This window comes from Hoplias malabaricus, chromosome 18, assembly GCF_029633855.1.
Source record: "Hoplias malabaricus isolate fHopMal1 chromosome 18, fHopMal1.hap1, whole genome shotgun sequence".
NCBI classification, from domain to species: Eukaryota; Metazoa; Chordata; class Actinopteri; order Characiformes; family Erythrinidae; genus Hoplias; species Hoplias malabaricus.
The window spans coordinates 31,161,556-31,184,247 of NC_089817.1; the positions used below are offsets into that span (position 1 = coordinate 31,161,556).

The following is a 22,692-nucleotide window of genomic DNA, read 5'->3' on the forward strand; positions in this document are numbered from 1 at the left end:
AATCATCATTTACAGTTTTCATAAATTACTATATACAACTTTTACAACAAATGCTTAACAATCAAACTGGCATCTTTTAGATTTACATATCATGGTAATTAGTCTTTTTTGCCATGACTTAGGATAATTATATTAGTGAGACTGCATTTGTATGAGGTCTCTATTTCATTTTAACATTTGATCACTTTTACACTTATTTTACTCTTTAGATGCTTTCTATATGCCCTACAATCCATAGCATTTTCAACACTTCAGCATATGTGTAGGGACAGAAATGCTTAGACCCATACTGTACTCTGTATAAATGTGATGAGGACTTTAGGACAAGCTCTACAGCAGTGCTCCAGTGACCTGGCTTATGGCCACTCTAATGACCTCCATGTGGTACATGCTGAGGGTAAAAAAACAGACTACAAAAGAATGTATTTATTTGTATTTTTGTTATCTTCAACACTGATGATTGTGCACTCCATGTATGCTCATAAAGCTGAATTTAAAGATTAGTTTCTAGATCCACATCAGTTTAACTACACTCTTAGCAAAAAGGGTTCTGTATAGTACCAAAAAAGGGTTCTTTGGCTTGTAATAATAGTGGAACCCTTTTTGGTGCTATATAGAACCCTTTTCATAGGGTTCTATATAGAACCCTATGAAAAGGGTTCTATATAGAACCCTATGAAAGGGTTCTTTTCAAGGGTTCTATATAGAACCGTTAATGATACTATAAAGAACCATGTTTCCATGACTTTTTTAATTTAATTGCAAATTCTTTAAAATGTACAAACTTAATATTTTACTGCATAGATCACTTCATGAAATAACAGGAGACCATATACTAGTAAATATATTTATTTATTGAGTTAATTCATAATAAACAATTTAATTTCATTCAATACATCAAAATGGCATTTGTCAATTCACAATACTAAAATGTATTGTCATGTTGAAGCAAAGACTCCTCCAACATGTATACACACACATTCACACCGGCCATATCATTATGTACATCTAGCATGTATCGAGACTCATTTTCCATTTTATCAGCTCTATTTACTATAGAGGAGCACTTTGTAGTTCTATAATCACAGACTGTAGTCCGTCTTTTTCTCTGAAAAATTTCAAACTCAGCACTGCAGTGACATGGTGATTATGTCACAAGACACAGCGGTGCTGCTGGAGATTTCAAAGCCCTCAGTGTCACTGCTGGACTGCGAATGGTCCACCAACCAAAAGCATCCTTGTACCAGTGCAACACACACTAACACACCACCACCACATCATTGTCACTGCAGCGCTGAGAATGATCCACCACCCAAATCATGCCTACCCTGTGGGGGTAATATGTGAGTCCTGACCATGGACAAACAAGGTGAATGGGAGATAAAGTATGCAGAGAAACAGATGGACCATTGTCTGTAACTGTATAACTACAACGTGATATAATGTAGAAGTACCTAATGAAGTGGTCAGTGAGTACATTGAAGACCGTTGAAGTATAACAGGAATATATACATTCTTTATATATTTTAAATTCAAATACTTACAAGAATGACTTAAAATTTTAAATTTACAATTAAAGCACCCAAACTTACTAAACACTGAAACTTGTGATTTGTCCAAACAATCCTAATAATATCTGTGGGGGGAAAAACTGCAGGACTTACATTACATATGACACAGAAATGCAGAAAAAACCTGAACTACACTGGATGATATACTAAAGTTTGCAAAATATTGAATCTTATTTCACATTCAATAAACATGTTCAACTGTGAGAAGCTCAAGTAAATATCTGAAAAACAAATGTAAAGTCTACTCACAGAGAGAATTGAATACTCGCTTCAGCGTAATTGGAAGGAATCTTTCCTCCTTCATTTTAAATACAAATGCTTCAAGGAATGTAAGAGTTTTTTTAAGTCCTTTAGGGTACTCCACCCCAAACACAAAGTAAGTGCTGAAGAGTACACCAAGGGCAAGCGAGACATCTGTGCAGTCGTCCACCATGATCTCCTTGTCCATGGTGACTTTCACCAAACTGTACTGCAAGGGAACTCCCTCCTTACAGCCACTTAAAATAATCTGTGGTGTGACGATATCTAATGTGTCTGACTAGACAGAAACAGAAAATGACCTGGTCACATTAAATAAACAAACATATCCAAATGTTACATTTGACTTTTTAAAAGAAGCTTACTTCCTCAGCTGTGAAGAGAAGTGAGGAATCCTCACTGAACAGAGACGGAAGGCACAGGATGGCTGCCTCTAACTGCAGACCTATAATCAATTAAAAATATTTTAAATCAAGGAGTGCCACTCCCAAGTCATTTTCAAGACACAAAAGCTTGAACTCATTGCACAAAGTTTTGGAAGGGAAGGGCAAAATTTCTCCAAATAGACTTTAAATTCCTCATTGGTCTTTTAGCTTCAGTTTTCCCATGCATCTTTTTCAAGTGAGCATAAAAAAAACCTAACGTTTGCAGATCCCACTGTAGCTACATGACTTACTACATGTTTGATGGCATAATATGTCATTTCAATAGTTGTCATGATCTACTGGTTAATCAATGGGAATATTTGGCAAAATCACATAAATATTGCAGGTAATGGTATAATGTTTTTGCCACCATCATGGCACTAGCCTTGCGCCCAATGATTCAGAGTAGGCCTGAACTGGATAAGCGGTTAGAGACAATGAATGAATGAATGAATGAATGAATGAACGAATGAACGGTTGTACTATTTAAAACAAGGAAGTTCGGATGTTCTCACCTTTTTTTACAGGACCTTCTTGGCAGTCCTCAATGGTCTCCAGACATCTCTTAATCACTGCAGTGCGAGATGCTCGCAGTAAAATCATGGGGGCCATTTTGCTCAGCACTGTAGTGACTTGCTTGTCTATGTCAATGTGTTGGAGATCTTTCATTTCCAAAAGCAGCTGTTGGTGTTCAATATCCAAGTTATTAATGTTACCATGTAAAAAAACGTGTTAATTGCAAGACTAACAAATACATAAAACATACAATTTCAGGCAACTTAAGGCAAGGGAATTCCATTAAAATCTCTCTTGTAGAATGGGAGGAGATATATGTTCTTCTGTATCCTCTTGTCTTTGTCATCTGCTCTTGTAGAAACAGCATATCTGGTCGGACCTTCTTTACCTCCTCAGCCATTGTCTTGACAATTTCGGTTATGTTTCTCTCCTCCATACACACTTCAGTTGCAACAGCACCATTAACCTATATGAATTCACACAACCAACTTGAACTTACACAAGAGACAATAAGTGACATGTGAATATAGCCATGTACAAAGTGAACGTTCTTTTGTACGTACAGCAAGTCTTCTCCCTGCTTTAAATTGTAATTGGACAACCTCAGATGTACGCTTTCTGCCAGAACCTGGAATTGCAAACTTTGTTCTCATCCTGAGAACTTCATCATCGCTGATCAGCGGGCGTCTCTCCTTTTTGAACTTGTTCTTTAAGGACTCGTGCAGAGCATCCTAACAGAAAAACATGGCAAACACATGGCTCTCATAAATCAATTTACACTGAAAACATAAGTGAGTAAATACATTTTGAAAATATTAACTACTTACAAAACCTGATCCAAAGTTCTCTCTCAGGCATGGGTATATGGTTATGAGTGAAGACAACAACTGAACATACTGGTTGTGTGAAGGGTACCTTGGATAAGATTAAGCGAATAATTAAAATATTACAGCATTTTTAATGTTTGATCTGACATGAATGAAAATACTAACAAATACTCCTTTTGTATGGATAAAGACAAGTACCAGAATACACTTACAGTGTTTTACTAGACAGCTGGTCAAATAGAGCCTGCAATAGAAGAGTCCTTATTTTTGACTTCTTTGAGCTTTTGAGTTCAGGGTCTCTCCGTTCCAGCGCAGCCAACAACAATGGGGGGAAGGCAAAATGAGATGAACCCTGTGTTTTTGAGCCACATCCGTGTGTATACTCAATCAAAGATCTATGATGCAAATGAGACAAAATGATAATTATTCTGTTTTTCTGAGGTTGCCGACTTGTAAGCAAACAATGAGAACTGAATTATATTTAGAATGGACAAATGTATGTTGCCACTTTACAATGTACAGTACATCTGAGATGTACTTTTCATAAGTACTTACTTGTGGGATTCACCTGCTTTCAATTTATCCAGAAGAGAAATAAACATGACCTGCTTCTTTATTATGGGTATCAGTCTCTCTGCCATTCGCTCTGTGAAAACCCCTAAAGTTGCTCCATCGATCTCATGCTCTAAGGGAAAATAAGAACACATTTTTTCAAGAAAAAAAAAAACAAAAAAACATGGATTTCACAGTTTACTGTGGAAAAGTGTAACACAGAATACAAATAATGTCACCTAAGTAAAAGACTGTTAATTTGTTAATAGTGTGTAAAAATCTTTCATTTTGTTATTAACTACGCAATTTGAGGCATACTCAAATACAACAAAGTTTGACATATGTAAAAATACATAAAAATCATAATATTCTGTACTTAAACATTTAATCATGTAAATTTTTAAAAACAAATTCAACAGTGATTTGGCATATATTCTGGTAAAAGTGAATTACTAATTAACTATGCTAGTCCTACATCTCCACATGTTCTGGCTAGTTAACTTGGCCATGTATGCAAGAATAAATAACGCTATTCACTTTGACATTGTAAATTTCAGTGCATCATTTTGTAATTAGGATTAAGTTTTCTCTCACAGGACGATGAAGCAGGGTGATGTAAAGTTCGCCTTTCCCATCTGTGTAGCAGTCAAGCGGATGATAGTCTACTTCTTCACCAGGGTACAGAACCATCCAATGGGTAGTAGACTTCACACCATAGGCATGTAAATGTTCTGAATAGTGGGAACTTTGGTAAATCCTCCCACACAGTTTCCACTCACCATGGAACTTAATTATGTGAATCAGTTTAAAAAAAACTGGAATCTCCTCAGCATGTAAAAGATCAAGAATGTAGTAATCTCCAACTTTGTACTGGACTCTGTCATGTTCCAAGTGTTTTGTTTTCCAAACAGAGTCTGCGAAACTTGCAGTATCACTTACAAAAATTTCCCTCAGTTGAGAAGGGAGCACTCGCAAAGGTATTTCTGTTACACTGTGAGGGACTGCTTCTGAATTCCAACTGGTACTACATTGGGACTCCCAACACTGTCTCATTTGGTAGCGCTTTGCAAGAGTTTTTGCAATATTCTGGTAGTTGCTAACCACAGATGAAAGTCGTTTGAAATAGAGGTGCTTTGACTCATACCTAAGACACCAGTGTGCCCTTAGAGGTCCAAAATTCTCTATCAAGCGTGGGTAGTGAACCAAGTAATGGATCTTTGGTATGAAATCATCTGGAAACAATCTTTGAAAACTTGTCAGAAATTCTGTTATTAAAGCTGTCAGAGGACTTAGCCAACTTGTTTTAATGACAGGTGCAAGAAGGATGTCACACACTGATCGCAACAACAGATAGAGATCCCAGTATGAATTCCGTTTAGGAACAAAGTCTCCAATTAGGAAGGGTAGAAGACGAAACAATACAAATTTTTCAACAGCTTTTCCTTGAATTCCACTTCCCTGCAGGATTGTCTGTCTCAACAACACCGGCCTGTGTGTAACATCATTTTGTCCAAAAGGGAACTCCTGGAGTCGTTCATTCAACTGCTGAATTGTGATAAGTTTATCACTGTTCAGATTCTTTAAGACTAACCTTGTAACATGTGGAATTACACCCTCTAATACATCATGCATAAGATCTGGTGGAAAAGATTCGGTCACCTCAAAATGAGGAATTTTTTCAAATGGACAATGCTCAGCAACACCATAGAGAGATTTTGAATTTTGTACTCCTAAATGGCCTCTGTGGTCATCAGGGGTCCGAAGGGAGCAGGATGACTCATCAGTTGAATCACACATGTTGTCATGATGGCACATACAGAATCGACAAATGAAGCCATGACTAAAACATGCACTGAAACCAGCTAGGGAATGGGCAGATAGGTTGTCAGCTGAAATTGAAAAAAGTGCTCCTTTCAGGACATGAGTTTGGCCCTCAACACTGACTGATATTCCTTTGTTTTGTAGCTCTATGAGATCACGGATGAGCGGCTGAAGAATAGGCTCATAACCATACTTTTGTAATAACTTGTTTCGAACTAAAACAGAAACATGTATGTTCTGAAGTTGTGAACGGTACTTTAGTGGTAGATTTCCAACAACAAAATAGAAACAGGCTATCTTGTGAATCAATTTTTTGGAGCCAAGGCTATTCAAAATTTCAAACTCATCTGTGTACAACTGCAATTTTAACAATTTGTCTGACTTTCTGCAACAAAGAAGCACATGCTTCTTCTTAGAAAAAGACCCATCAGTGAAATCTGTTAATGTATCGCCATCAGAAACTCTCTCCTTTTGTACAAACAAGAACACTTCCTTCCTCTTTAAAATATGACAAAGAACTTCCAAAATAGGTATGTACTGAAAAGTGTCTTTTTTCCCTCTCTGGTCAGTTCCAAGTATATACTCAACAGGTTGAACCAATCCAAATTCTTTTATGCAGTACCGTTCAAACTGATAGTCTGAAGTTACATGCTCAAAGCACTTTCCAAATAGATTGTCTTCAATTAGTGCTTTAAGATCTGAAAGGCTATCAAGCTCTGTATGTGCATCTTGAAGGCAAGTCTTTAGCAGAGCTCGATACTGTTCATTGAACAGCTCAATTAAACTTTTTACCTCCTGTGAAATACTATGAGTAACAGTCTTAGAAACAATGTGTTTTTCCTGTAGCTTTAAACAAAACAGGCCAAAGTGTTTCTGAACATTTTCTGTAAAATGGCTTAACTTTTCAGAGAGCAATTCTGTATGGACAATTTCATCATAATCACTGTCTTCGTCACCACCTTCGTCTTCATTAACATACGGCAGCTTGCACTCTTTGTCCAAGTTCTCTTTGATTGAGTTATGTTTACGGAAAATATGAACCTTAAAAGAACTTATTTTCTTGTAAACATTAGGACAACCATTGTCAAGTCCACATTTGACAGAGAAGTTAGGTTCACTTTCATGAAAATACTGCAAATGCCTCAAATATTTTGATAATGAATGTTTCTTAACAGAGCAGTTGGGGCAATAGTACATGGAGCAGGACAGTCCTTTAGGATCTTGTTTGGTGGATCTCACCCATGAAAACATCAGAGAATTCACCCAAACTGTTTCTCTCTAGCCACTGGCATACTTCCGCAGGTGTCCAAGATGTATAGTCACTCATTGTCTATAAACAAAGAAAACACACAGGCATAACATTACTGTAATTTCCAATTTGTCTTTCATCAAAATCACTCAAATCTTGATTTTTGGTCATGTTCAGAGGTAGAACACTAGCTATAACATGCTATAAAAAACCTTTCCAGTGAAAGTTAATGTGGCTTGATGCACTTGATATTATAGCAAGTAAAATCATACTTTTAGTTTTTTTTTTTATCACAGTTGCACATTGTAAACACAACATCCTCACCAAGGAAAATACAAACTTGCCTAAGTAAGCATTCCTTTTAAACCATTCTTTCTAGCAAATAAAATATTCAGTGTTAAATGACATTTCGGCAGCTCCATATGAAATATTCATTCAGATAGTTGTCGCTAGCTACATTATTACTATTATTCTTGTCAAAGTTTACAAACAACTCCAACTGCAAAAATCTAGCTAGCTAAACTACATCTGAATATTAACAACGGCTAAAATAACGACCGCTAGCGAGTTAGCATTAAGCTAACAGTCTTCTAATGTCGAACTAAAAATTAAATAAATCGTTAGCTATTATTACATTGTCTGGCATCGCACCTAGTCAGTCTAACACGAAAGTTTTCCAGCTAAATGTAGCCGCGGGTTCTAAGCCTGGCGATAAATTACTTTGTGTTTACAGACTGTGGACTTACCTCAGAAAAGTGTGAAGGGTAGCGCGCTCGAGCTGCGGCGTATGTTCACCGGCAGCCGCGCTGAACATGCGCATTCCCGCGCCCAGAGACAACGCCAAACTGGTCCCGCAGCGAACTGAACTTCGCACCGAGAGAGAGACTCATGTCTAGACCAGCATGTCTAAGACGTTCAGTGTTATAACTTACTGTTCAGTCTCACAAAGCTGCAGCTGGCACAGATGGAAAATAAAGAACTATTTTGTGAAGCTTGCGAAGTATTTAATCAAGATAACTAGAAAAGCAATTTTAATTTTTTTTTCACAACGAAAACCAGGCAACCATGTTTTGCCATTTTCCTCAACGAATAAACACTAACCAAAAATTGAATGATAAATGACCCATTATTTCTGATTTTGAAAACAGAAAATCGCAAGGAAATAAAACATTTGAAGAGGAGTTGACTCCCAAAGAATCGATTCTTCCAACTTCTGAGAGTCGCTCGTATAAATTCTAGGCCAACGATTCATAGAGTTCCATCTCTTAGAGTCGACTCAGTCTCTATATGCAGAGCACTTTAAACTTTAATTGTAAATGTTAAATAAATGAAAAATGTATTTGAAGAAAAATGGCAATTTTTTCCATATTTCCTTATTTTTAGATGTTAACGTTTTTAAATGTAATATCATTTTAAGCTTTTGTTTATTAAGGTTATTATTAAAATATAGCTAAAATATAGTAAAACTTTAAAATTACATCGCTAAAATTAGGCTATTTGTTATTAATGTTAATTGATTAATTCACATTTTAGTCAAAAGCCTTAAGCTAAATCAAAATCAGCTGCCAAAATTAACTGTAGAAATTGTTCCAAAATGTAAATAAAAAAAGACAACAATAATAAGCATAATAATAATAATAAAAATATTAATAATGAATAAAAACAACAACAACAATAATTTATATATTGTCTAGAATGTATTGGTTCGTTTTGTTACAGACTCATTACAGCTGCATAAATAATAATGACTTATTATTGTTATTATTATTATTGCAGCTTTAATGAGCCCATAGCAGTAAGAACCAATACATTTTGGACAACATGCATAAAGAAGTAAAATAAATTCAGGACAACACATAAAAACATATACTTGACCCCCAATGCCAGCATACTGTAGCATAATTACACAATAACACAAACAAAGAACCCTTTCCTGAGCTGCAAAGAACCATTTAGGTATTCAGAGAGTTCTTTGAGTATTCATGGTTCTATATAGAACCATTGCCTGTAGCAAAGAACCCATGAAGAACCCTTTTTTTTAAGAGTGTAGCATTTTGTTCAAAGTCATATAGGGTGAAGTATAGATGTTTTATAAAGCAACACTGTAGGATGTTGAAGCTTGTTAGGTTATTTATTAAAGCAGACAATCTTAGAGTTTGTTAGCTTTACACAATTTGCTCTTAACCAATAGCAGAAAACCTTAGATATAGACTACATTTAGAGCATTTTAAAATATCTCCCACCACACATTTTCATTTGGCAACATTTGTAATTAAGGATAATTCACGTGTTGAGTATTAAATGAGTGATAGATGTAAGGGATAAACCAGCCAATCATTTTTCAGTGGGAGGATACAGACTTGGGTATAAAATAACATCACAGAAATGTAGATCTCCCAGTTCAGCACTGCTGAACTTCACAGCTGGTAAATCTTCAACAAACTGACATGGATGACAGAGACATTGAGTGTAACATCACAGTTCAGTACTGCTTTCCTGACAACAATGCATCTTGTGTAAAGGAGGTCAGAACAGGCCCTGCTTATATTTTTCTGTTCATTGTTCTCTCATGTATATCGGTGTGCACTGTGTTTTTGAACCTGCTGGTGATCATCTCCATTTCTCACTTCAAGCAGCTCCACACTCCAACCAACCTGATAATTCTCTCCCTGGCTGCGGCTGATCTTCTCGTGGGATTGATTGTTATGCCTGTGAATATAATGCAACTAATAGACTCCTGTTGGTATCTTGGGAATTTGGTGTGCTCCATGTTTTCAGTGGTCAGTCCACTCTCGATGCTGGCATCTGTCTTTAGCCTGGTTTTAATTGCAGTAGATCGGTATATTGCTGTCTGTGACCCCCTGCTTTATCCCAGTAGAGTCACTATTTATAAAATGTCAGCATATGTAGCCCTGGGCTGGTCTTTTGGTCTTTTGTATACTATTATTTTTATCAATGTTAATGACCTCCTTCCTCCATACACCACCACCAAATGTTATGGAGAGTGTTTTCTGGTTGTAAAGCATTCATTGGTTCTAACTGACCTAGTTATTTCACTTCTAACCCCTTGCTCTGTTATACTGGTCTTGTACGGTTTGATTTTTAAGGTGGCGAGACGTCAAGCCAAAGCTGTCAAAGCTGTGAAAAATGGTGCCTCAAACAAAAAAGGAGCCAAAGTTTTGGGCTCATCTCAAACAAAAGCAGCTAAAAAACTGAGCATTATCATTTTTGTTTATCTGGCTTGTTGGATACCTTTTTATTTAAGTCCTCTATCATCTGAAATCATGATATCTTCCTCAGTGGTGTGGACTGTGTTTGGCTGGCTCATGTATATTAACTCATCTGTGAACCCCCTTATTTATGCTATTTTCTATTCATGGTTCAGGGAGTCAACTAAGTATATTTTAAGCTGTCGAATATTTCAGTCTTCTTCTTCAAGGTTTAATCTGTTTCCAGAGGATTTCTAACTTAAATTGAATAAAAAATGCCACTGAAAAAATATTTTCTTGTTTGCTGTAAATTATCAAACATTATACAGCACTGTAGAAATATATCAATGAGGTCATTTCCAAGTTCAACATGAAAGCAGTGAGGAATTACACCCATATTATTGGTCTGTCTAATATTCCAAAATTAGTGCATGATTCTTTATTTTATTTATTTATTTTTTGTAGCATTAGGTGACCATTACTTTTAATGGATTATTCATATATTTTCCCCTGTATAAAAAAGGAAGTATTTCAAAATGTTTAAAAATGTCACAGCTCGGCTGGACACCTACAGTTGCAGAAACACAATGTGCCAGACATATCAAAACATCCTCGTATTTAGCTTGAATTTAATACTTTGTTATTTTATTTTCTTGCTGGATGTGGATTTGTGGGTATCAATGCTATATGATACAGTTAAATCACACCTGAGCTCTCTTCTTATTCTCTTCTGCAATTCCCATTTATAATTTTCCATCAACAATTATATTAATATGGTCATAATAACTATGTAATTAAACAAGTAATCTGACATTCATGTCTATAGCATTATCATTTCTTCACTGTTGTGACTTACTAAAATGAGAATATGTTCTGTTCTGGAAAACCTGGTGAGAACTATATGCAAACACAAAACAAATGAGTTACTATCACTGAAGTCTACAAAATAGTTTCACATGAGTACTGTGGGTCTAAAAGAGTGGACTGTAATTGGAAACATAGTTTTAAAAAAACAAGCAGTAATACTGTATACAAACAACTGATACATGCACAAGACACACTACCACTGTAAATTAGTGTCACTTACACTGTGGGTCTTGACCATTGAAAAAAAACGTGAAATTTGGCAAAATACATCAGTATATGGTGGTGCAATGTTTCTGCCGCATACAGGTGCATCTCCATAAATTAAAATATCAAAACAAAGTTTTTTTTTGATAATAATTAATTTAAAATTGTTAAACTGTCATATGCTTAATGTTCATTACACAAATGTGTACTGCCGGGGTGTGAGGGAAGATAAGAAGGCAGAACCCTACATGATAATGAACACAACATTCAGGGAATTACAACAGAAATGCAGGTAAATACAATAATGAAAACACATATGGACAAAAGAAAGGAATGCTGGAGCATGAAAAGAGACACAAGAAAACTCAGTGTGGGAGGTTTCATGGCTAAATTGGAGCAGCCTGCACATTGCACCAGTAAGACCATATGCATCCAATGGTTCAAATATTGTATCCTGAAGGCGGATCAACATGTTTTTTTTTCTTGGATGAAGGTAACTTGCTCTTTCAGAGGAACCTGCAGAATGTTTTAATGCTTGTTATTCTATGTCTTTCTACAACTTCTTCAGAGGCAACAATCATAAATCAAGTACATGAACGTGCCGTGACAACCTGCCCAACATGATGAGTGATATCCAAAATAAAAAAACACAAACCAAGGTTGGGAGGCCAAAAATAGACACAAAAGGAATAAAAGAAAAGAATAAACGTCAAAGACCAAAACAATTAATTCAATACCAATAGCTAATAGCAACAGGAACAAGAAGATATGAAGACAAAACAAGTATACAGGACAAAACAGGATACAAAACACAGAAGTCATGTGCAAATTAACTTAATTTAGGAGATAGATTAATACATAATACTGGAAATCTGGTCAAATTGAATATTGTATTGTGATTTAAGCTACTACAAGTATTGGGAGTGGTGGTAGATTGCTAAAGTTTGCTGACTGAATGAAATGGTCATTGTCTAAGGAATATTGTAGAGTTTGTAGAAATCAGTCATAAGCTTTTCAAGAATGTTAAGTGTCAGTGACATTTCGGCTCCCATAAAAATGTCAAATGATTCCATCTGGTCATGTGTGTATGACTAAGACTGATTAAAGGGAGCATCATAATATATTTTGTCAGTCTAAATAAAAGCATAATATTTCAAATAATTTCATTTTAATATATACAATGCCTTGAGCTTTACTGTAAGTCAGGACATACTGCTGAATATGAAATAAGTAAATGATGTAAAATGACACAACACCCAATGATTTGACAGTGGGAGGACTCATCCCCATATAAAAAAAAACATGCCAAACAGGCAGACCTCTCACTTCAGTATTTTTGAATAGAGTTGGATCGTTCTACAATCTGTGTCTATTTCAGATGGATGACACAGTTTATGAAAACATCACAGTCCAGTACTGCTTCCCTGACAACAACTCATCTTGCAGAAAAGAGGTCCGAACAGGCCCTGCTTATATATTTCTGTTCATTGTTCTCTCATGTATATGTGTGTGCACTGTGTTTCTGAACCTGTTGGTGATCATCTCCATCTCTCACTTCAAGCAGCTCCACACTCCAACCAACCTGCTCCTCCTCTCTCTGGCTGTGGCTGATTTTCTCGTGGGGTTGATTGTTATGCCTGTGACTATAATGCAACTGATAGACTCCTGTTGGTATCTTGGGACAGCTGCCTGCTCCATTTTCCCACTGGTCAGTTTTCTCCCAGTGTTGGCCTCGGTCTATAACTTGGTTTTAATTGCAGTAGAACGGTACATTGCTGTGTTTGACCCCTTTCTTTATTCCACTAGAGTCACTGTTTCTAAAATGTCTATATGCATAATCCTAGGCTGGTCTTTCTGTCTACTGTATAACATAATTTTACTGCAGATTAATGATCACATCCCTCCATATGAGTCATCCACCAGTTGCTACGGGCAGTGTGTTATTGTCATAAAACATTCTTTGGTGTTTATGGACCTAGTAGTTTCTCTTTTAACCCCTTGTTCAGTTATACTGATTTTGTATAGTTTGATTTTTAAAGTGGCACAATATCAAGCCAAAGCTGTCATAGCTGTGAAGTACTGTGCCTCCATAAAAAAAAGAGCTAATGTTTCAGGCTCAAGCCAAACTAAAGCAGCTAAAAAATTAGGCACCATTATTTTTATTTATCTTGCTTTATGGATACCATATTATTTAAGCTCTCTGTCAGTGGAAAAGTTCACATCTGCATCAATGGTGTGGACTGTTTTTGGGTGGCTGGTACTCTGTAACTCTTCCATGAATCCAATAATTTATGCTATTTTCTATCAATGGTTTAGAGTGTCTGTAAAGAATGTTGTGATGTGTAAAATATTTGAATCCTCATCTTCACGGCTGAAATTATTTCCTGAACATATTTAAGATCAAACTAACAAAGCTGTGAATAAAATCCATTAACTAAACATTACATAAGAGCGGAGTTTTGATTGTCATGGATAGTATATAGTACAGTGTTAATGACAAGATTCTCCAGTATATATCCCATCACACCACAAACTGAACTCTGTACATATAAATGAGAAAAGTAATATTGGATTTGCCGTATTGGTTGTTTATTGTTGGGATGGAACATACATTTTTGTATGTGTAAATTTATCAAAAACTTTCAAAGCTGAATATATTTGAGTTGGTCCCATGCACAGTATATAGCCTCTAAATTGTACCAAACATGACTATAAATTCAAATAGGACACTATTCATGTGTTCAGATTGGCCCAGTCCCAACAAAATCCATGGTGGATGCTACACAGCTCAATATCATTTCTTAATTTCACATGGCACTACTGCTTCTATCACTAGCTTGTATTCCTGATGAGTCCATTGACAAACATCTCCCTCATAGGGCTTGTGCCACACTACACTGAAGCTCAGGCTTGTGGCCAACAATTGTAGTTTTAACACAACTCCCCCATGATCATAAAACCACTATTCTTGCAGAAAGTAGCACTTTCTTTCTCAGCACAAATGCAGATTTGCTTTACATGTTTACAGCAGCCTTTGCCACTCCTCTAATGGCTGTGTACACTCACCTGTCAACACTGAACATGATACCATCTCCCAGTGTTGCTGAACTCTGAGAATGACCACAAACCATCACTCCTCCCACTGTCATGAGATTTTTAAATGAAGTATCAGTATAATTTGTGGGTATTTTTTTTAATAATTAAATATATGTGTACATTTATATTGCTAAGAATGTTTTGAGGAGGCAAATAATTATGTTTATTCTCACTTAAAACAAAATTTATTATTTTCATTTTATTAAATGTTAATTCCTCTTAGCTTTTCACTGAGCTTGCCCCTTAGGTTCTGACATACTTCTGAATATGAAATAAGTGAATGATGCAAGGGACACACTTGACCTTCATCTGACAGTGGGAGGGTTCAAACACATGTATAAAGAGGCATAAAATAAGGCAGATCTCTCAGTTAAAATTCCCCGAGCAGCATATTTGTGTCAGTTTCCACTAGGAAAACATCTTTAGATGGATAACAGAGTTTATGGAAACATCACAGTCCAGTACTGCTTTCCTGACAACAACTCATCTTGCAGAAAGGAGGTCCGAACAGGCCCTGCTTATATATTTCTGTTCATTGTTCTCTCATGTATATCTGTGTGCACTGTGTTTCTGAACCTGCTGGTGATCATATCCGTCTCTCATTTCAAGCAGCTCCACACTCCAACCAACCTGCTCCTCCTCTCTCTGGCTGTGGCTGATTTTCTCGTGGGGTTGATTGTTATGCCTGTGAATATAATGCAACTGATAGACTCCTGTTGGTATCTTGGGACAGCTGCCTGCTCCATTTTCCCACTGGTCAGTTTTCTCCCAGTGTTGGCCTCGGTCTATAACTTGGTTTTAATTGCAGTAGAACGGTACATTGCTGTGTTTGACCCCTTTCTTTATTCCACTAGAGTCACTGTTTCTAAAATGTCTATATGCATAATCCTAGGCTGGTCTTTCTGTCTACTGTATAACATAATTTCGCTGCAGATTAATGATCACATCCCTCCATATGAGTCATCCACCAGTTGCTACGGGCAGTGTGTTATTGTCATAAAACATTCCTTGGTGTTTATGGACCTAGTGGTTTCTCTTTTAACCCCTTGTTCAGTTATACTGATTTTGTATAGTTTGATTTTTAAAGTGGCAAAATATCAAGCCAAAGCTGTCATAGCTGTGAAGTACTGTGCCTCCATAAAAAAAAGAGCTAATGTCTCAGGCTCAAGCCAAACTAAAGCAGCTAATAAATTAGGCACCATTATTTTTATTTATCTTGCTTTATGGATACCATATTATTTAAGCTCTCTGTCAGTGGAAAAGTTCACATCTGCATCAATGGTGTGGACTGTTTTTGGGTGGCTGGTACTCTGTAACTCTTCCATGAATCCAATAATTTATGCTATTTTCTATCAATGGTTTAGAGTGTCTGTAAAGAATGTTGTGATGTGTAAAATATTTGAATCCTCATCTTCACGGCTGAAATTATTTCCTGAACATATTTAAGATCAAACTAACAAAGCTGTGAATAAAATCCATTAACTAAACATTACATAAGAGCGGAGTTTTGATTGTCATGGATAGTATATAGTACAGTGTTAATGACAAGATTCTCCAGTATATATCCCATCACACCACAAACTGAACTCTGTACATATAAATGAGAAAAGTAATATTGGATTTGCCGTATTGGTTGTTTATTGTTGGGATGGAACATACATTTTTGTATGTGTAAATTTATCAAAAACTTTCAAAGCTGAATATATTTGAGTTGGTCCCATGCACAGTATATGGCCTCTAAATTGTACCAAACATGACTATAAATTCAAATAGGACACTATTCATGTGTTCAGATTGGCCCAGTCCCAACAAAATCCATGGTGGATGCTACACAGCTCAATATCATTTCTTAATTTCACATGGCACTACTGCTTCTATCACTAGCTTGTATTCCTGATGAGTCCATTGACAAACATCTCCCTCATAGGGCTTGTGCCACACTACACTGAAGCTCAGGCTTGTGGCCAACAATTGTAGTTTTACCACAACTCCCCCATGATCATAAAACCACTATTCTTGCAGAAAGTAGCACTTTCTTTCTCAGCACAAATGCAGATTTGCTTTACATGTTTACAGCAGCCTTTGCCACTCCTCTAATGGCTGTGTACACTCACCTGTCAACACTGAACATGATACCATCTCCCAGTGTTGCTGAACTCTGAGAATGACCACAAACCATCACTCCTCCCACTGTCATGAGATTTTTAAATGAAGTATCAGTATAATTTGTGGGTATTTTTTTTTTATAATTAAATATATGTGTACATTTATATTGCTAAGAATGTTTTGAGGAGGCAAATAATTATGTTTATTCTCACTTAAAACAAAATTTATTATTTTCATTTTATTAAATGTTAATTCCTCTTAACTTTTCACTGAGCTTGCCCCTTAGGTTCTGACATACTTCTGAATATGAAATAAGTGAATGATGCAAGGGACACACTTGACCTTCATCTGACAGTGGGAGGGTTCAAACACATGTATAAAGAGGCATAAAATAAGGCAGATCTCTCAGTTAAAATTCCCCGAGCAGCATATTTGTGTCAGTTTCCACTAGGAAAACATCTTTAGATGGAAAACAGAGTTTATGGAAACATCACAGTCCAGTACTGCTTTCCTGACAACAACTCATCTTGCAGAAAAGAGGTCCGAACAGGCCCTGCTTATATATTTCTGTTCATTGTTCTCTCATGTATATCGGTGTGCACTGTGTTTCTGAACCTGCTGGTGATCATCTCCATCTCTCACTTCAAGCAGCTCCACACTCCAACCAACCTGCTCCTCCTCTCTCTGGCTGTAGCTGATATTTTTGTGGGACTGATCATTATGCCTGTGAATATAATGCAGCTGATAGACTCCTGCTGGTATCTTGGTAAACTGGCATGCTTCTTGTTTCCAGTTGTCAGTTCACTCCTAGCATTGGCATCTGTTTTTAGTCTGGTTTTAATCGCAGTAGATCGGTACATTGCTGTGTGTGACCCCCTGCTTTATCCCAACAGAGTAACGTTTTGCAAAATGTCTATATGTGTAACTATGGGCTGGACATTTGGTCTAATTTATAATTTTAGTTTTATGTATGTTAATGACCTCCTCCCACATGGGCCTCCAACCAGTTGCTATGGTGATTGTGTTGTGGTCATAAATAATTCCTTGATTTATATTGACTCAGTAGTTTCAGTTTTAACCCCTTGCTCTGTGATATTAGTTTTGTACGGTTTGATTTTTAAGGTGGCAATACGTCAAGCCAAAGCTGTCAGAGCTGTGAAGAATGATGCCTCAAACATGACTTCTCAAACTAAAGCAGCCAAAAAGTTGAGCATTGTAATATTTGTTTATCTGATTTGTTGGATACCATTTTATTTAAGTTCTCTTTCCCTTGATATAATGCCATCATCATCTGTGTTGTGGAATGTATTGATCTGGCTGAATTACATAAACTCCTTTATGAACCCACTTATTTATGCCATTTTCTATTCATGGTTCAGATCATCAGTTAAAATGATCATAAGCTGTAGAATATTTCAGTCATCAAGGTTGAACCTTGAACGTTCCTAACTTAAAATGAAAAAGCACCACTTTACCTTTATTTACCACATTCTGACAAAGAAAATGAGTTTCTTTTTACTGAAAGTTGTTTACTGTTGAGTATCCAACAATCCACAGCACTGTAGAAATGTATTACCAAATAATCTGGAAAATGTAAGAGAAAAATCTGACCAGTGGAAATTTTTGTACTCCATTTAATAATATTTTAATAATTCAAACTGAAGAGTATATCTGGTCATAATCATATATATATAATATAATAATCTGGAAAGTGTAAGAGAAACATTTGACCAGCGGTAATTTTTTTGCTCCATTTACTAATAATTCTAATGGAAAATTGGCAACATGAGGTCAGTGTATTTCCCGGTCAAACTGAAGAGTATATCTGGTCATAATCATGTATATGTCAGTCACTGTAGCATTATATAACAACTTTTTTTTTTAACCTTTTGTCTTATAAAAATCTAGACAATTTAAACTATAGGAATATAAAAAAAAAGACAGAAACTTTTGATTAGAAATCATCAGAGATCATAAGCTCATACTTAGTTGTTGTTTATTAATATGTCTACATTTTCTTGCTGGATGTGTATTTGTGGTATTACAACCACACCTGACATCTTATATTAATGAAATATTAATATATTAACATAAAATGTATTTCATTATATTAATTACACAACCAAAGAGGTTTATTATATTTTTGCATATGACTGTTATATGTTATTTGTCATTACTTATTAAAACTGGATCACAGCATTACTGACATAGCCTTTGCTTGATTTTGAAATATGATGTCTTTAAATAAGAATAGGCTATTTTGCCTTAAGGTGATCTCAATAGCTCCCTCAACCATAAGCATTTCCACAAGTACATTGCTCATTTTAGTTGCTCAATACTCAGGCTTAGAATTTTGTGTTTTAGAGTGTCTGTAAAAATGTGTAAAATATTTGAATCCTCATCCTCACGGATGCAGTTATTTCCTGAACATATTTAAGGCCAAACAAACAAAGCTGAAAATAAAATATATTAATTAAACTTTACATTGCAGCTGAGTTTTGATTGTCATGAATGATCTTGAAAACTGTCGTATATAGTACAGTGTTAATGACAAGATTCACCAATATATATTCCATCACACCACAAACTGAAGTCTGTACATAGAATTGAGGAACGTAATATAGAGGTTGCCATATTGTCTTTTTATTGTTGGAAGCAAATACCCATTTTGGTATGTGTAAAGTTGTCAAACTCTTTCAAAAGTAAATAGCCCCTAAATTGTATCAAACATGACAGTGTGAATTCAAATAAGGCACTATTGATGTATTCAGATTGGCCCAGCCCCAACATAATCCATGGCTGTTACTACATAGCTCAATATCATTCCTTCATTTCACATGCCTCTACTGCTTCCATCACTAGCTCATATTTCTGATGAGTCCATAGACAAACAACTCCCCCAGGGAACTTGTGCCACACTACACTGGAGCTCAGGCTTGTGCCCAGCACTTGTAGCTTTAACACAACTCCCACATGAACATGCCACCACAATTCTCATCACAAGTGGCCTTCTCTTTCTCTGCACAAATGCAACTTTGCTGGTACATGTTTACAGTAGTCATTGTCACTCCTCTCATGGCTGTGTACACTCATCTGTCAACATTAGACATAATTCCAGCTCTCGTTGTTACTCCACTCATGGAATGACCACAACCCATTGCTCCTATCCCTGGCATTGTCTGTAAACACCAGCCTACTACATTACTGAGCATCACTCCAGATCCTGGTTCTTCTTATCGTGTTGCTGCAAGCATCCCCTCATGTTTATGTGGCTAATAATTTTTTCTCTTGCTTGGGTCTCTTCTTGCTGGCTGAAGCAATGTCTTGGCTGCCACCATTGCTGTTCTCCTTCCTGCATGGCTCAGGACCCTGGTGCCTCTTATCCAGCAGGTGAGAGCATCTGCTTGGCTGCCACTCCACTGGCCTGAACGTCCCTTGGCCACTGGTGACCTGTCAGGTCACTCCGCAGCATTCTCAGCATCCAGGGTCACTTCTCCTTTGCTGTTTCTGCTCTCAGCCTGAGCATGGCCACCTCCCCTTGTCTGTGTTTTCCCTGTTCCGCACTCCCACCGGCCGACCACTGCCCAGGTCTGGCATGTCCTATTGGGCAAGGAGCTTGCAATTGCTGTAGAGGTCATCTCAACATCATTCAATGTCATTTTGTGGTCACTATCTTGCCAATGGTGTCCTTCTTCCAGCTTAGCAGATATTCCCTGTTGGAACAGGAGTAGTGCAAAAATTAGTATACAAATAAATAAAAATAAACATATATATATATGTGTATATATATATATATATATATATATATATATATACATATATATATATATATATATATATATATATATATATATATTTCATGTATATATGAAATATATACAATGCATATGGTCTACATGGCAGTGATATTGGGTCTTTGCCTTAAGAATATCATATTTTTGGATCATAGAAAAACCAGTCATGAGCTTTTTAAAAAAATAATAATAATAAAATTCCACATATATATTCATATTTCTAAGATTTTTCTGAGGGAGGCAAATAATGATGTTTGTTCTCACTTAGTAAATGTATGATAATTGTATTATTTTTATTCTATTAAATGTACATTCCTCTTAGCTTTTCACTGAGCTTACACCCTAAGTTCTGATGTACTTCTGAATATGAAATAAGTGAATGATGCAATGGACAAATTAGCCATTCATTTGACAGTGGGAGGGTTGAAACACATGTATAAAGAGGCAAAACATCAGGCAGATATCTCAGTTGAATTTTCCTAAACAGTATATTTGGCTCAGTTTCCACTAGGAAACATCTTTATTTCAAATGGATAACAGAGTTTATGGAAACATCACAGTTCAGTACTGCTTTCATGACAACAACTCATCTTGCAGAAAGGAGGTCCGAACAGGCCCTGCTTATATATTTCTGTTTATTGTTCTCTCATGTATATCTGTGTGCACTGTGTTTCTGAACCTGCTGGTGATCGTCTCCATCTCTCACTTCAAGCAGCTCCACACTCCAACCAACCTGATCATCCTCTCTCTGGCTGTAGCTGATATTTTTGTGGGACTGATTGTTATGCCTGTGAATATAATGCAGCTGATAGACTCCTGTTGGTATCTTGGTAAACTGGCCTGCTTCTTGTTCCCAGTTGTCAGTTCACTCCTAGCATTGGCATCTGCCTTTAGTGTGGTTTTAATTGCAGTAGATCGGTACATTGCTGTGTGTGACCCCCTGCTTTATCCCAACAGAGTAACATTATGTAAAATGTCTATATGTGTAACTATGGGCTGGTCATTTGTTCTAATTTATAACATTAGTTTTATGTATGTTAATGACCTCCTCCAACATGGGCCCCCAACCAGTTGCTACGGAGTTTGTGTTCTGGTAATGAACCATTCCTTGCTTTATATGGATTTGACAGTTTCATTTTTAACCCCTTGCTCTGTTATAATGGTCTTGTATGGTTTGATTTTTAAGGTGGCAATACGTCAAGCCAAAGCTGTCAGAGCTGTGAAGAATGATGCCTCAAACATGACTTCTCAAACTAAAGCAGCCAAAAAGTTGAGCGTTGTAATTTTTGTTTATCTGACTTGTTGGATACCATTTTATTTAAGTTCTCTTTCACTTGATATAATGCCATCATCATCTGTGTTGTGGAATGCATTGATCTGGCTGAATTACATGAACTCCTCTATGAACCCACTGATTTATGCCATTTTCTATTCTTGGTTCAGATCATCAGTTAAAATGATCATAAGCTGTAGAATATTTCAATCGTCATCTTCAAGGTTGAACCTGTTTCCAGAATGTTCCTAACATACAAGGAAAAATCACCACTTTACCTTTATTTACCACATTCTGACAAACAAACAGATAGTTTGCTATTTATTTAAAATTGTTTACTGTTGAGTATCCAACAATCCACAGCACTGTAGAAATGTATTACCAAATAATCTGGAAAATGTAAGAGAAAAATCTGACCAGTGGAAATTTTTGTACTCCATTTAATAATATTTTAATAATTCAAACTGAAGAGTATATCTGGTCATAATCATATATATGTCAGTCACTGTAGCGTTTTGTAACAACTTATCTAAATGTTTTTTGTCTTTTGTCTTATACGTTTTAAACTCTAGGAATATAACAGAATTTGGCTGGAACTCTACAGCTGCAGAAATTCTGGATCAGACTTAAGCTCATACTTAGATGCGGTTCATTAATATTTCTACATTTACTTGCTGGATGTGTATTTGTGGCATTAAAAACACATACAAAAATGTATTTCATTATAATAATCACACAACCAAAGAGGTTTATTATATTTTTGTATTTGACTTTTATTAGTACACAGCGACCCTGAAATGGAGAAGCGGAAAAGAAAATGTATGTATGTATGTACTTTTTTTAGAAGTTTGTCATTACTTATTAAAATTGGATCACAGAATTACTGACATAGTCTTTGCTTCATTTTTACATATGATGTCTCTT

The 22,692-nt window shown here is 36.2% G+C and overlaps 2 protein-coding genes across 2 annotated transcripts; one reads left to right on the plus strand and one right to left on the minus strand.

The window, feature by feature from the left end:
- Positions 1 to 865: 865 nt before the first annotated feature.
- LOC136674280 (sterile alpha motif domain-containing protein 3-like) lies at positions 866 to 7,992 on the minus strand. Its single transcript, XM_066650202.1, has 10 exons — positions 7,966 to 7,992; positions 7,210 to 7,300; positions 4,153 to 4,282; positions 3,810 to 3,992; positions 3,598 to 3,685; positions 3,334 to 3,501; positions 3,021 to 3,236; positions 2,770 to 2,935; positions 2,195 to 2,274; positions 866 to 2,109 (listed from the first exon to the last, which is right to left on the minus strand). The coding sequence occupies exons 2-10, from the start codon at positions 7,295 to 7,297 to the stop codon at positions 1,813 to 1,815; spliced, it is 1,416 nt and encodes a 471-aa protein (XP_066506299.1). The 5' UTR covers positions 7,298 to 7,300; positions 7,966 to 7,992; the 3' UTR covers positions 866 to 1,812.
- Positions 7,993 to 9,666: 1,674 nt separating this feature from the next.
- Positions 9,667 to 10,686, plus strand: LOC136674283 (trace amine-associated receptor 6-like). Its single transcript, XM_066650204.1, has one exon. It carries the CDS (start codon positions 9,667 to 9,669, stop codon positions 10,684 to 10,686), a length of 1,020 nt encoding a protein of 339 aa, XP_066506301.1.
- Positions 10,687 to 22,692: the final 12,006 nt, after the last annotated feature.

What these genes read in the sequence shown, in the direction of transcription:
- LOC136674280 (XM_066650202.1), bottom strand. Translation starts at nt 7,297, where the DNA reads ATGAGTGACTATACATCTTGGACACCTGCGGAAGTATGCCAGTGGCTA. An exon ending in CAGCTGTCTAGTAAAACACT is followed by an intron (nt 3,686 to 3,809) that starts GTAAGTGTATTC and finishes ATCTTATCCAAG; the next exon opens with GTACCCTTCACACAACCAGT. An exon ending in AAGCAGGGAGAAGACTTGCT is followed by an intron (nt 3,237 to 3,333) that starts GTACGTACAAAA and finishes GAATTCATATAG; the next exon opens with GTTAATGGTGCTGTTGCAAC.
- LOC136674283 (XM_066650204.1), top strand. Translation starts at nt 9,667, where the DNA reads ATGGATGACAGAGACATTGAGTGTAACATCACAGTTCAGTACTGCTTT.